The following is a 16,313-nucleotide window of genomic DNA, read 5'->3' on the forward strand; positions in this document are numbered from 1 at the left end:
GGGGAACAAACAAACAAATAAAACAAAACAAAACAAAGCAAAAAAAAAACACACAAAGAACTAGCCAGTGAGTGGAAGATTTGTTTAGTTTTGTTTCGTTTGCAGTTGGTGGTGAGGCAATATTCCAGCTGAACACTTGCAGTGATCTGGAGGGACTCTGCCATGGCCTACATTTGTGACATTTCCGACAGACGTGTGTCTAATGCATGTTTAAAAAATCCCCAGCGGTTGCCGGTCCACAGGCAATCTCCTGTGCTGCTTCACTCTTCTTTCATTTACAAAACTTCACGCCACGCGCCGTAAATGTCTTGCTGCAGTTCTGGACAGCTTGCTTTTGCCACTAGTGGACTTGTATGTGTTTTGTGCGCCGCTACCATGTCTCCCCTCGATTCTTCACAGTAAACAGTTTGGTTTGGTCCTTCTTCATAGCTCATGACCTGTAAACACCCAGCTGGCAGGGTTCCTCAGGTGTTCGGGTTGGTTTGTCCTGTGCGGGTTTTGAAGGATAATGCCCGTGACTAGCTACAGTGGCACAGAAGTCACAGGATTGCCGACTGTAGTAGGAAACCTGTCGTGTATTTTATGTGTAGGATGCCTGTATTTATAAGTCTTGTATTTTTCATACACTAGTATAGCAGGTACTTCCAGGTTTTAGCTCAGAAGCATGCCGCTGTTTTATTAAGGCTCAGAGGCTTGAGACAAAGGGATATGAAACATTTTGGATATTTTTTGAGGAGGAAGAGAAGTGATAGCCTGCTTCAAAGGTTCTGCTGCGCTCACTGGAGGGATTGCACAGAGGAAGAGCAGTTCATTTTAGAAAATAATGCCACGTGCATACCTGAGCTTACTCTTGTAAGAATTCTCAGAAACTATAAATAATGAAGAAGCTTATTTTACCTTTTAGATAACTCAAACGGTTGCTTTGAGGAACACAGCTGTGCTCTAACAGGCTCTTGGGGCTATTCTTACTAAACAGCAACCAGCACTTCTGGGCTTCAACTGTGGTAAAGAAGTCAGTGCTTCCCACTTACCCCAGAAAACAGCCCTTCTTCAGACACGACTTTGTTGTTGTAGTTGTTTAAAAAAATAAGAAAAAAGTGGGGTTCAGATTACTGAATATCATAACATATTCTATAACTTGATAAGTAACCTTTGCTTGATGGGATGATGGCTATTTGAGGTGCTTAATCTTTTTTTGTTTGTTTAAAAATAAAAAGAGACATGAATCCAGAGACACTGGGAAGAGTCACAGGGGCATTTAGTTAAAGTGTGGGTAAAAAACCACCCAGTTTGCGTAAGATGAACCAGCTTGGCCCCAAAGCAGCCAATGTCATATTGTACAGATCAATATGGAATTTAAGATCATAAATACAGTGCTTCCTCAATCTCTGTTATTAAAGGGAAAGTTTATAATCTGTCCACGGAAATGTAATAGAAGAAAAGAAGAGGGCAAACTGGTGATACACAGCTTTGCAAAATTGACAGTAGTTGCTCATCCTAGGGACCATTTCAACCTGTGTGTGTAGAGTTAATAAGGCAAAGTGTGTTCTGGTACAAGATACTACTCTTGCAGGGAGCAGAGAAGATGTAGTTTGATCTCTGATTCTGCTTAGGGAAGTAATATGACAAAAGTTGGATTTAAATAGTGTTGCTGCGTTAGCTTTTTAAAAAATACATATATATTTAGTGATGGAAAGTGGCTGGTACTTGCTTTTAAGGAACCTACTCTTATGAGCTTTATACTACTCCTCTGCTGGAGCAGAAAGTGAGAGCTGAAGTTGGATTGCCTAAAAGTAACAGGAGCCAAGTGACAGTTTTTATTTACTGATGGAAAAGGCTAATTCCAATGTCCTGTTTTCTATGGAGTCTTGCTAGGATACTATGGTGTTTGTGTTAAGCTAGTCAAAGTGGTGATTTCTTTATTAACAATTTTAAAAGGTTTACAGGTTATTTTTCACAGCCTTTTATTGTAAGATTATCTTAATTCCTGTCAGCATAACATTGAGACTGTATTCCAAGGGTAAATGTTACCCAGTTATTTTCTTTAAATGTAGCAGCTAATCTCTGAATTTCTGACTAATTACCTCGTCTTGTTCATTTTTCAGGGTTTCGCAAAAATGATGAAATGAAGGCTATGGAAGTTTTGCCAATTTTAAAGGAAAAAGTTGCATACCTTTCAGGTACAGTTATTTTCTTCTGTTGTGTAATGCATAACTTTGTTGTTATTCACATACAAAATAGTATTTAAATACTATAAATATCATTGCAAAAATCACAGAAATATAGGAAAACAATATAGCTAGGTATCCCAAATGTAACATGAGCATTGCGAAAGGATCTGCAATAATGAAGTTATGTGTTTTGTTGAATGGGGAACATACTGCTTGCCCTGCATATCCAACAGCATTATTTAGAACAACCTGGACTGTAGTCATATTTGTTGTCTTATTTCTGGTTCTTCTGCTAGAGAGTTTTGCAGAGTTGGCTTTGTTACTGGTCATTCTGAGGCATGGGAGAAATATCTGTGTAGCAGAGGTGAAACTTCAGTGCATCTCCTTTGAAGCACGTACAATATCTCCACGGTAAAATGAGTTCGCATCTAATTTTAGCTACCTCTAGCATACACCTTGAAGTCAGTTGAGTACTTAAGAAGGAGTAGCAGAGGATTTAAAAGTGGGGCTCAGATCAATGAATATCATAATTTATTCTATAACTGGATAAGTAACTTGATAGAATGATGGCTATTTGAGGTGCTTATTCTTGTGAACTGAATTTTGGGTGTGACTTTCTGAAGTAAATACAACCAAATCTGTTGGGATTAATCAGCATCATGCTCTTCACCATAATCTTAGTGTCAGATGATTTAGAAGACAGTCTCATATTTGAAAGTTGTTTTTTTTGGGGGGGTGGGGCAGGGTCAGGATAAATAATTTGTCAGGAACTCCAGAAATAAGACTCATATCTGTAAATATTAAAGCATACAAAATAATCCCTGATATTGCAGTCTTTAGAGATTTGCTGTGCATGTATGATGATGCTTGCGAGAACAGTGTGGAGTTCACAGTACTGCATTCTGTCCGCTCTGCTGAGTCAAGTGTCACTGTAGAACAAGAAAGACGTTTTTGTAAAAGGTTTGGGTAGCTCTAATGACTGACATAACAGACTGCCCAGAGTCAATTTCCGTGGTAGTCCAGAAACTCCTGATTCTTTTCCTTATGGATTGTAATGCTGGTGAAGGCTTGCTTAAAACTGTATTTTCTGAGGAAAAAAAGAGAAAACGGAGTTAAACAGAATTTCAATCCCTCATTGCCCTTCTGTTTTGTCCTTGCTTTATGGCACTTTGTGAAAACTTTAATCTGTTTCCATTCCAAGACTTTTGAATTTCTAGATTGTCAAGAGCTTAGTTTAGACCCCATAGGAGGGCACTGAAAGATGATAGGTTTTCTCTAATGTGAGTTTTTAACATTATGGCCTTCTCAAAAGGCACTAATTCGGTAAAAGTACAGAAGGCCAAATGAAAGCTGAAGATGAATTTAAGTGGAGATGATGGATTGTGAACCAGAGGAGATGTGGTGTAGGCAGAAATGGTTGCCAGTGAGCCCGTGTGAAGGTAGTAACTTCTGACAGAAGAATGGAGCAAGCAGCTGGGGACAGTGAGGCTGGCTGGAGCTGCTCTGCCAAAATCCATAGTTTCACATTTCCATTGCAAGTCGTTCTCACTGAAATGAGATATATTAGTAACGGAAATGATTGACATCTTCCCCTCCATTCCCCCCAACAAACAAACAAAAGTAACACCACTGCTTGGGTTTAACCATTTTGGAATAAGAACTGTCCAGCCTTCTGTCTGGGAACACAAAGGTACATGAGACCCATGTGAGACCCCTTACTGACTTACAGAGGCTTTCAGCGTGCATCCTTTGTTTTCCTCAAAAGTACAGCTTTTGCTTTAGTACTGGGTATTAATATTTTTAAATACTATAACTAAAAGTAGGAAAAAGGCTATTGCAAGTATCTTTACTAAAACTATCTAAAGATAACTAAGCTGTCTTTACTAAAACCTGTAATACTCCCATTAAAGCTAAGATATCCACAAACATCACTATGGTTTCTGTATTTTTTTCTCCAATTTTGTGTTGGAGCTCTGTTAGAGTTGTTGCGACATGTTCAGAGTAGATTCTCAAGTACCTTCATAAGGAGAAATAAAGTATGCAATAGTGCAAAGAAATGTGTCTCTTTTGTAAAGCAGGAAAGTCACATAAATAGCACCATCTGAAGAAAAAAAAGAGTGCTTTTGATTCTTGGTTCATGTCCCCTGTCTTTTGTCTGTCTGCCTTTCTCAACTGAGGCCAGCCTTCTCTAAGTTAAATGAATAAGAATGGACTGTATGGCAGTATAGTCATCTTTGTGTTCTTAGAATACTAAGGACACTGATTTTTATACAATGATGACTTTAATGAGTACTTTCTGAGAGCAGCTTATCTTGAAATAAGAGGTCTGAATCTGAAGTCGTTGCTGGAAACTTGGAGACTCCCAGCTCCACCAGGATTTTGGGAACCCACTGCAGCATTTCTGCCTACATTGCTCCTGATTAGAGCAGCAGACTGTTTCAACCATAGGTATTTCCTAAGTCATTCTTGAAATATGTTTTGACTGAATCAGAAATCTTAGTGCATTAAGAGTTAAAGGACTTGATTTCAGATACCTGCCCCTGAGTTACCATTTTTACTCCCAACTGTACTATATTGCATTTAAACTGTATTTGAGACCTTCCCTTTTCTGCCTCCAATAGGTGCCTCTTCAGGCTGAGTTAGGCTGTAATTCTGTATTGCTTTGTTTCAGTCTTTCCGTTTGTTCCTCCCATTTGTTTTCAAGTGGATACGTTTTACATGCCTACTCAGCATTCTTTCTTTCTTTCTCTTTGCACAGTCTGAGCACTTCATCACTTTTGAAAAGACTGTTTGTCATTGCTTTTTCTCTACCACAAACCGCAGTAGGTCTGATGTGATTCACTCTTGGTTTCTTCTCCATTGTTGCAATCCAGTTTAGCCCCTTTTATTGATCTGTTAATGATGTGTTTTTGTAAATAAATAAAAAAAAAAAGTGTGTTTTCATAGTCTAGCACATCTGACGATATGTTTAGATAGAATTATGCCACCTTGTCTCAGTTATTTGTGGCACAGGCCAGGTTAAGTGGGTTGTTGTTTGTCTATTTTTAAAGAATTTTAAACTAAATGCTTCACAATAAACAATGTACAAATGAGGACTACAATGTGGTTACTCATCTGGACTTGTTAAAATCTGTGGGCTCTGTTTGTATCTTAAAGTATGTTAGCATATCTGCGATGCTCAAACTGCTAAAGAAGGGTAAAGTTAATGACTGAGGTGACGGTGTGAGAAGGAGACGTAGTCTCTGAACGAGAATTCAAATCTGGAACAGATCTGCAGGTAGTTTGTGCTAGGGCAGGAGGCAGGGAGGTGCAGAACAAATACTTCTGTCAAGTGTTGTGGCGTGCATCTTGCTGTATGTAGGTTGATAACTGCAAAGTCAAAAAGCTCCCCAAACTAGCCTCAGTTGTGTACATACTGATGCTGGAGTAATTCTTTATTGGAAATAGCTGTCCTGACATCACTCACGGGCTGGAAGGCTTTATCTTCTACCGGAAAAAGTAGCAAAATAACTGGATTATTTTGCTGTCATGGTGAGTGTAGAATGCAAGTGCCGGGGTGCATCTTCCCTCTGAATCCCGTGTTCTTGTAATATTGCCAACAGAGCAGTTCTCCAAAAAAGTGGATTGAGAGGGAAAGAAAAGACTTCCTTGAACTGACTTACACCTAACTGGGCAATAACCTACTGGCATATTGGGCATCTCGTCTGAAACAGAAAAGCCTTCTTGACTTGTTACCATGAAGTAAAGATGGATTCAGGGATAAAATCTGTCGTTTAAACTGAAGCCTGTCGAGTACAGACACTCTTACATCTCCACACATACTTAAGCAAGGGGAGCATTTTCTTAAAAGGCGCAGTTATCTTGGTTTCGTATGATAGAAACAGTTCTAGATAACTTGTCCCAAATTTCAAACATGCCATACATTTAATTTAGAGTAGTTCAGTGGGAAAGGACCTACAAAGATCGAGTGCAACTGCTTGGTCACTTCAGGGCTAACCGAAAGTTGAAGCATATAAATGAGGGGGCATTATTCAAACATCTCTTGAACACTGACATGCACGGGGCACCAACCACTCCTCTAGGAAGCCGGTGCCAGTGTTTGAGCACCCTCACGGTGAAGACGTTTTCCTCATGTCCAGTCTGAACCACCCCTGGAGCAGCGTGGTGCCATTCCCATGCGTCCTGTCATTGGTGACCAGGGAGAAGAGACCAGCACCTCCCTCTCCATAAAAGCTTACTGCTTAGCTTTACCTAAGTATTTTGAGACTGGGTAGAAAGGTATTTCCTGAACAAAAACTGCACTGCTCAGCCTGTTTGATTCTGGTGCCTTCTGGAGACCATTGACAAGACTGCTCTTTGCGATGTGCACTAGACAGAAGTGATTCATGTTGGCTGACTCATGTGAGTTGATCGGCTACTCATATGACACATCTGGGTATAAACAGAGATACTCTATCTCAGTAGCATGAGGGTTTTGTATAAAAGGGTAAAAATGGAAGCCTGACTGATGAAAGCAGTAGCTTAATATGGTTTTTGTTAAACCAGGACAAATAAGGGAGTTGAGTTGAAGAAAAGCTATTGTGAGACAGGAAATTCCCACCTGATGCCTCATACATCGTTACTTTTAACTGTGTATGACACAGGAGCATTAGGCAGAAAGGAAACCAGAGTTATTTATTGGAAAAGGCCTATGTTTTGGCTCTCCAGGCATAAGGATGAAAAAACCTTTGTGTTTAGTAGATGAAAAAGATATTAGTTGTATCTAAAGCCTTAGGGACTTCTTTGCTTAATACTTAGAATCTTAGCATCTGGTTCAAGACTGGACAGTGAAACTTGTTTTGCCAAAAATCAAGGCTATTATTAATTTCTTCAATGCTCAGCTAGACCTGAAATTTGCATGACAAATTTTGTCTGCAATGTACAAAAATTTTGGGATATAATTTATCAGAAATTTATGCAGTGTACTTTAAAAACTTATTTCCTCTGTGATGTACGTGCGGAGGTGGGAGTCAATTGCAGAGGCATCCAAAAGACATTAAAAGTATACATTTCTTTCTTCTGCCATGCTGGAAAATAACATGATAAAATAGTTGATCTGTGGGAAAGGCCTGGAGAACGATCTGAGATGACTTTGTATAACAAGGCATTTGTAAAACACTTGGAGAGTGTTAAGAAGATTCAGTGTGTGCTCTTCACTGCTAGCTGTTGCTTTGAAGGAAGAACTTTCACTTTAAGCAATCAACCCCACTTTTTCTGTGGCGTTGGAATTAGTAATATTTTCTAGCTGTAACATAAATCTTTTAGATCTGTAGCTGAGGAGAGCGAGCATTAAGGGCTGCAGCAGACTTTGAGCTAAGTTTGTTAGCTTTGAAGCCCACTGGTCATTGTGGAGCTGAGCAGAGGCTGTTAGGCTCCTGGTCTGATCATTTATACTGCCTTTCTCTGTAGCTTTTGTCCTGTCTTCATTCTGTCTCTTGCTAAGCAAAATCCTCAATGTGCTCTGCTTGGCAAACGGACTGGGCTGGTCAAAGCTAGACTTACCCCTCTCTCTTTAGAAGAAGAGTTGTTTTTACTCTCTCATCCCATTTAAGAGGGTCATAGAACATAAGATGAATTCCCTTTTACGTCTAGGTTTCTGGCATTGCAGCTTGACAGAAATCCAAAGCTGCTTTTCCCTTGTCTGAGTTTCGACGGGTGCCTTGTGGGGAATGTGTCCAGTGGAGGTGCTTTCTGGAGACCTCGGCAGCTAGGCTTGGGATCTCCAGCAAGCGCACGCAGAGTGCTCTGGGGAGGATACTGGTGGATTCTTAAGTGGCTGAATTTATTCGCTTACTTTTTGTCTGTCTTTTTAAAGGATTTTTTTTAAACTCTGTTTAATAAAAACTCTGTTTAATAACAATGGGGAGCTGATTTACAATGAGAAATCACTCAGGAATACTGAATGGTGTTTCTCTACATTTCCACAGGACAGGAGAAAATAGTCCGTGCATCTGTGGTTGAGAACATGTATGTGAAATTCAGCTTGTAGGAATGACTGCTATTGTACAAGCATTGATAAAGATAGGCTACTGACTTGAAACTAATATTTACTAAAAGTAACATTTTGTATCCGTTAACAAGGCATTGAATATAAAATTTCATTTTAAGTATACATTTAAGTGGAGCCACGTAAGTTTTTTTTAAACCTTTTGAATTGAGTGGATTCAGAACTTCCTTCATTTGCATTGCTAACAATTAAAAACTATAAACCGACCATTCAGAATCTGCACATCACAACAGGGTAAAACGACGTGATAGTACTCATGTTCTTCTGGTATACTATATGCCTAAACGTGGTGCTAGTAATGAAATTAACACTGAATATTGTCTAAATGCTTGCCAGCAAAGTAGCATAACTCTACAATTAAATTTCATCTGTATAACTGCTGATTCCAAAAATAAATATGTAACAAAGCACCAATGCTAGAGATGTCAGACTGCCCATCAGACTTGAATGTGATTGTAATATGTAATTGTAATTAGTCTTTGTTTCACTTTTTTTTTTTTTGACAGGTATTTCCTCATTGTAGGAATTGTGACAATCTACTCATTGATAATCCCAAAATGCAATTTTAAGCTGGTCTCTAAATGACAGTGTCAGCATTTAACTTGAAATCTTTTAGTGGTTATTTATTCAAGTGTAGGAATTAGGTTTTCCAAAAGCATTATGAAGACTACTTTTGCAAACAAGAATAGTGTTAAGATGTGTTGATTTGTTTTTGACATGTTTTGTTTTTCAGGTGGCAGAGATAAGCGTGGAGGCCCCATCCTAACGTTTCCAGCTCGTAGTAATCATGATAGAATACGGCAGGAAGACCTTAGGAGACTAATTTCTTACCTAGCTTGTATTCCTAGGTAAGTGATGATAAGCCTTGATAAGCTCTGGTGCTGTGCAACAAAACAACTGGAATATATTTCAGTATACTTACACGCTAGGAGACTGAGTGGTTAAAGAAAATGAGCAAATCCGTACCAAGTTCTGTCAGTTACTGTTTTCAGACTGGTTTTTTGAAAAGGCTTAAATAGTTACTCTGCCCTGTAGAAGGAAGGCTCTTGGCAGAATATCTGGCGTGCTTTAGCTGGAAGTAGTTTGTCTTGGAAATAGTACTGCCATGCTACATAGCTGTCATCGTTGAAAATTTGTGAATACAACTCAAAGGCTCTCAGTACATCAACAATTAGAAACATGCTGGTCGTCATTCACAGTATATCTTGTGTGGACCGGGGTCAGCACAATGTTCCAAACTGTTATTTGTGTCGGACGTGTTGAATCAGGACACTGTAACTTAAGAATAACCAGGAGAAATGTATGTAAAATTTGCTTGTACAGGTCTCAGATAAGCCTGTGGAGAGATCTGTGAAACTACTGTTACTACTGTAAAAAATTAAACTATGCATTACAATGTGTTATTTAAACTAATCACCAAATCTAATGCTTGTATGTGTGCATGTATATGAATATATATATATATATTAAAAGAAATAGTAAAAAAAATTGTTCAGATAGAACTTTGTTCTTGAGTAGTAGAACTAAGGAGAAAAATGAGCTTAAGACACTGATTGTAGGTTTGTCTCAGATTCTGCCAACATTTGGTACAGACTAGAGCAACTCCAACTGTGCTTGAATTTGTTTGCATGTAACCTGCAGGAGCAGTTGTCAAAATCTCCAGGACAACATGCCTGAATGTATTTTTTTTCCACATTTCTGTAAGGTGTTAATTTGTGTGCACTCTTCCTTGCATCTTATGTAATCAGATATCAGTTTCAGATTGACATAAGTGTTCTCATTAAGCAAAGAAAAACAACTGCCCAAAACAAAGCAAACAAAGAAAGCCAAACCTTCAAAAAGTCTAGTTGAGAGCGTTTATGGCTTTCCTTATGGGTAATTGTTGGTAATTCAATTTTTCTGGTATTTACTTCACTTTTAAGCTTAGGAATGTTTAGTATTTTTTCTTTATTTTTAATTAAACTGGGAGATTTGGGGAGATAGAGGAGGGAGAGGGGAAGAAGTCTTGAGATTTTTACCTTTGAAATCATTTAATTTCACATTTGAATGTTTGAGATGTATTCTGGCCCTCTAGATCTTCAAGTTACTAGAGAAGTTAATAGCTAAATATGCATCAAAATAGGCCCTAGAGAGTTTTGTGGAGATAATCTGGCAAAATACAGTTGTATTCTGGCAAAAGGAGTATGTTAATCTAGTATCAAGAGATTTAAAATAGAAACTTTGGTACAGGATTTTATATCTCTGCAAACATGGCAAAGATTTGAGGATAAAGGGAGCTTTATTAAAAGCTAGACTGATTTTCATACACATCATGTTTTAGGGGACTGGTCATGTAACTCCTTAATTGAGAAGTCTTGGGTTTTCTCAACTGGTGCAAATAGCCCCAACAGCTAGTTTGTCAACAAATGATTGCAGTACAGTTATCCTACATAGCTGAAGATTCAGAAGTATCAGTTTTTTGGCAAGGGATCAAAACAGTTAAGGCAGTAGTCCATCTCTGAATTGCACTAGTTTAACAATTCATCTGATTTAAAATTTTTACTAAGTTTAAGTCATCAGCACTGACTGGACCAGGTATTCGTGTAGTTCAAGTTTACCAAACAGAGGACCTTGGCTGACCAAAGCCTCTCAGAACAGTTTTTATTGTTTTGATCCTTAGCCAAAAGGGATTTGTCTTTTGTCAGCTGGTGGGGCCACATGAGTGGAGGACACATCTGCATCACGTGGTGAGCAGCTGCTTCATGCATCCTAGTAGATGTATGCCTTGTGAATTAGTGGCGAGCAGTCTTCCTTATGCAGTAGCCAGTTTGTGTGGTTGGATAGGGATGGGCTGAGCAGCTCTCATACAACGTGCAGCCTTTCAATAATGGGTGTGTCTTAGTTTCAAAACAATATTTGATTTTGTCTTTTTAATTGTGTGCCCACCTTTGGGTTGGTGAGAGAGCCAGCATTTATCTTGATAAACTCCTTTTTAAAACTTTTTCTGTTTTAAACTAACTTCAAAAAGCTACTCTCCTAAGGAAACCTGTATTACAACTCCTTTCAGAAGCTCTTCTGCCCTCCAGAGTTGGTCATAATTTATCTTTATCCTAATACTGCCAATGAAGCATCCTTACTTCCTGGACTCTCTAAAAACCTTAACACATGAACTCCGGAATTCCGTTTACGTTAGTCACATCCCTGTAAGTGACTAATGTACTTAAACAGTGGACATTTGGTTCCTCTTAATAGTCCATTGGTTATGACTCAGTTTTGAAATATTTTCCCTTTCCATGTTAACAAGGTCTTGTAGTAGGTTCTCTTGGAACAACATCAAAATTCCCGGTGTTGGTGGTGATTGCTGCTTTTGATCAGCAGCAAGTACTAAGTGTACAATAAGTAATGAAGAAAAGAAATGAAATCTGACGTTTTCAGAAAAGTTGCCAGGAAATTTTTGTATAAGGTCTGCTAACTTTTGGACAGCAAAATTGAGATCAAATTTTGTAGAAATAGGTTAGTGTGGTTTTCTTCACAGCCATAAAATGCTTTCTTATCCATTAGCTATCCACAGATTGATCCCATTACAGAAGTAATTGTCAGTGAAGGTTTTCCCTCTGCAAACTAACATTTTTTAACTCTCAGGAAATATGAAACAAGATCTGAGTTTAAAAAAGTTTTAGAAGCAGTAGGTAAGAACAGCATACCAACTTCTGTCTTCTAGAGGATCCCCTCAATCATTAGAAAAACATGAACATTGTCATCAGTAAAGTGTGCGTGTGTGCTACGGAGTCATTTGTAAATTAATTACATTTTGGTGCTTCTGTAAACGGTGAGTGTAATGTATGTGTTGGGTGAAGGGGAGAGGACTGAATTCTGGTTTATATTCATGTGAATATAAGCAGGGAAAATGAAAGAGGAGGTGAAGGCAGATTATCTAATCAGCAACAAGTTTAAAGCTATCCCCCACCAGGAGTTTGGCAGTGGGATGACAGCAAGCTTCCTGAGAGGTTTTGCACTGCCTTCATGAGAACTGCTGTATGCATCAGATAGTCAACAGTGATGCCCTAGGGATGGGATTGTTAGCTGGAGAGAGCACATTCATTAGGCAGCGTGTTGCAGTAAAAGTGCTGTGTTCAAATTTGTAATGCTTGCTTGGTAACATTTTCTCCTTTCTTCTGCAGTGAGGAAGTATGTAAAAGGGGATTCACCGTCATTGTAGATATGCGTGGGTCAAAATGGGACTCCATAAAGCCTCTGCTGAAGATTTTACAGGAATCCTTCCCATGCTGTATTCATGTTGCACTGATAATCAAGCCAGACAACTTCTGGCAGAAACAGAGGACTAACTTTGGCAGCTCTAAGTTTGAGTTTGAGGTAATTTCCCCTATCGTATATGAATTTATATTTATTTCATGGTTTAAGTGTGCTCAGTACTGACCAGCATCTTGAGCAGTCTCAAATTATGTTCTGGGTAAGAGAGGGGTAGATGGGGCCAGTTGTTCTAGAAGAAATGTAGTTTATTTCATAAGCTTAAACTAGATAATTGTGCACATAGTCATACATACTTTTTCTGAGCATGAAAGAGATGGACTTAGGGTTTTACCCCTCATGGTGAAGTGTTAGTTTTCATCTTTATTTTGTCTTGGTCTGTACTGTGGTAATCATTCTGTCACCACCGTTCCATGCAGATGAAAGCAGCCAAATAAACCTTGCTGCTATCCTGCTGCTGCTCACAATATCCAAGTCAAAAACTAATCAAAACAGTAGCCAGAAGAGTGGTTGCTCTTTTTTTTTTTTCCTTCAGCGTAGTGGGGTAAGAAAGAAATAAAATTTCTCTGACTGAGTGGAAATACCTGCAAGACAGGAGGCTCATCAGAATTGGCATTGGAAAAGAAATGCATAAGCAAAGTTAAGTCACGTGGACTTAATAAGTCACGATCAACTTTTTAGACAGAGAAACAAAAACTTGTAAGAAAATTTCAAATTCATTTCACTAACAGTATTTTTTTATTTTTGTTTTTATTGCTTTAGACAAATATGGTGTCTCTGGAAGGCCTTACCAAAGTAGTTGATCCTTCTCAGCTAACCCCAGAATTCGATGGCTGTTTGGAGTACAACCATGAGGAGTGGATAGAAATCAGAGTTGCCTTTGAGGACTACATTAGCAATGCAACCCATATGCTGTCCAGACTGGAGGAACTGCAAGATATATTGTCGAAAAAGGAAATGCCTCAGGACCTGGAAGGTGCTCGCAATATGATAGAGGAGCATTCACAATTAAAAAAGAAAGTCATTAAGGCTCCTATTGAGGACCTTGATGTGGAAGGACAAAAGCTGCTCCAGCGAATACAGAGCAGCGATAGCTTCCCCAAAAAGAACTCTGGGTCAGGGAATGCAGACTTACAGAACCTTTTACCCAAAGTATCCACCATGCTGGACAGGCTGCACTCAACGCGGCAGCATCTGCATCAGATGTGGCATGTGCGGAAATTGAAATTGGACCAATGTTTTCAGCTCAGGCTGTTCGAGCAGGATGCTGAAAAGGTAGGGGATTGGGGAGGGGAGGACAAAGGGGCACTGCAATTAACGAACAACGACTGACTGACTTGAAAAGAGTACCAAGGATAATTACAAATAGTAAAGTTTGTCTTCTAAAGACAAAACTCTAAGTTAGTCGCTAGGCTTTTAATGAGAAGTAAGGGATTTTTTTATTGATACTGAATCTTAGTCTTCTGGAGTAGAGTGGATGGAGCAGTAATTCCAAGCTGTAAAGAACACAGGTAACTTTCATTGAAGAAAAATTTAGGTGGTAGCAACTTTACAGCTTTTGCTTTAAAAGCTTTTAAGCTTTGCTCCAGACAGAAGCTTTTTCAGGCATCAGATGAAGATGGATGCTGTATGCTTTATAAATACAGATGATTAAGGATTGCATCAGTCTCCATGTGAGTGACCCTTGGGATCTGAGTGGCAGGTAGCTGACAAAGTCTGAAGAGGTTGACATGGCAAACTGCTTCATTGATGCCAGATTTAAGGTCCCAGGCTAAAAACTGACATATCTTTTTTGACAGTCATATGTCATTAACAGGGGACTGACTGATTTCAGAGTGTTTCGGGTTAACCAGTCCCTTTGAATGATAAAGCTCTTGATTGACATGAAATTTGAAGAACCACCATAGCAGGCAGTGCACTGTTAGATGAGCTCAAATAAGATCTATTTTCGTATAGAATTGTTTTGCAATTGCTAACTTGCTACCATGGAACAAATAGCTTTAAGGAAGGATGGGGAGTTTTTCTCTGGGAGAAGTAACTAGACTATCCAGTCAAGTGGTAAGTATGGTCTTTGTCAGATTTCTTAAAATATTTAACATAAGAATGTCTGAACTGGGTGAGACCAAACGTCTATGTTAAACTAGTGTCTTGCTCTCCAGTAGTGGTCATAAGCAGATGTCTGGGAAAACAGAGCAAGCAGATAAAATACTTCTCCTTCCTCTGTCTTCCTCAGTTTTCTTCCCCTGTACTTTCCTGTCCCCTGGACATTTCTGCTCAGGAACTTTCACAACAGGACTCTTAATGTTTTCTGCTGTGTTTAAAAAAGAAACTTTGGTACCATTTAAAGCGAGTGTTTACTGAGTGTAGCTGAAAATAGTAGGGGCATGTGAGGAGTTGAAAAAAAATCCGGTCACGTGAATTTAGAGTCATAAAATTATTTAGGAAATAATAAGCCAATGATCTAAAACTGTTCTTTCAGGCCCGAAATGCTTTTTAGCAACCATTCAGCCACTTAATTAGACCGTTAACAAAATATCTTTTGATGATGCTCAAGTGGTATTGTTCTTCATTTACTCATCTAAAAGTTGCATACATAACTTGGGCTTTAAGAAACTCCTTGTCAAATATGTGAGCCTATGGAATTGATCTCTATCCTGCGATGTGATTGTATAAGCTCATATCTGTGTTTCCTAGGCTCCTGAATCCAAGAATCTGTATTAGATTCATGCATCCATCTTTCAAAATAGCAGCAAGTATGAGGCACCTCAAAAGGAGGCTGACAGCAGCCAGTGTTCTTGGAACTTTATTCCCACATCAGCCACTAGAAAAAGATTCAAAAGGTGGTTTATGTGGTATCCCAGCCACTTTTTGGTTAAGGCCCTTGTCTTAATCTACATCTTCAATATATTGTAGACAAGAAACCGAAAATTTTAGGAGTGTGTGATCATCTGTCTCAATTGTCTAAACTCTTAAAACTTTTTGTTTGTTTGCAGTTCTTACCATACCGTTATCTACTTATAGTTTGATTTTTCATGTACGTGGCTGGAATACTGGATCTGATAACATTGCTCTGTTAGCCTGTGTACTTTAAAAGATCTTTAAATGAGTTCTTACTACTCTTTGTAGCCATTTCTTTCAGAAATATCTTTGTAAGCTAACCCAGAGTGTAGGTGGGTCTTTCGAGTTGAAATACAGCAAAGATTTCAAGACCACTGTGTAAAACTGTAAAACTTGGTCTTTTGCTGAGCTGCTTGGTCTTTGAAAACTTTGTTTTCCAGTGCCACTGTTAACATACCTATTGTACCTTTAGTAACGGCCATTGTTAGATAAGACCTTTCCTAAACTTTGTTTGAATATTATTACTTTTTTGTTTGTTTTTACACATCTTCGAAGTTTATTCCTAATTTTTTTCTGGAAGAAGGTAATATGTAACACTGCTCAAGTATTTTTTTTTTTTTAATTGGCTTAGCAGTAGAAAAGTTGTTTTCAAATCTGCCATAAAGTTGTGAGCTAAAAATATGAAACTTACTGAAACACTTAATTTCCATGATTTGACACATTCTCATTTTAAATTACTAAACTGCTGACATCACAAAATGCTGACACTAAAGAATGTATAAGCTTTGTAACACAGGGCTGTGCTCCAAGTCTGTTTGTTTACTATGGCTTTGTAGTAATGAAGTTGACTTTACCATAGCTTGAGATAAATACCTAAAGAAAAGGTTCAACAGCTGAGGATGTTGGTCCGAAAAGTCAGATTTCAGTACTGATTTTTTTAAAATGTACAGTAACTTACAGGGGAAAGACAATCCGTGTTAATTTTAATGGCAGTTCTTTCTGTTGTCTTT

The 16,313-nt window shown here is 38.5% G+C and overlaps 1 protein-coding gene across 3 annotated transcripts in view; it reads left to right on the forward strand.

Annotated features, from left to right (window-relative positions):
- Positions 1-16,313, forward strand: part of TRIO (trio Rho guanine nucleotide exchange factor) — a 249,121-nt gene that overhangs the window by 66,500 nt on the left and 166,308 nt on the right. For all 3 annotated transcript variants that reach the window (XM_083821948.1, XM_083821946.1, XM_083821947.1), the window contains exons 2-5: positions 2,106-2,180; positions 8,951-9,065; positions 12,378-12,570; positions 13,228-13,740. In XM_083821948.1, coding sequence (XP_083678074.1) covers positions 2,106-2,180; positions 8,951-9,065; positions 12,378-12,570; positions 13,228-13,740 — 896 coding nt within the window. The remainder of the gene's footprint in view (positions 1-2,105; positions 2,181-8,950; positions 9,066-12,377; positions 12,571-13,227; positions 13,741-16,313) is intronic.

The sequence above is a fragment of the Anser anser genome (assembly GCF_964211835.1).
Source record: "Anser anser genome assembly, chromosome: 2".
NCBI lineage: Eukaryota > Metazoa > Chordata > Aves > Anseriformes > Anatidae > Anser > Anser anser.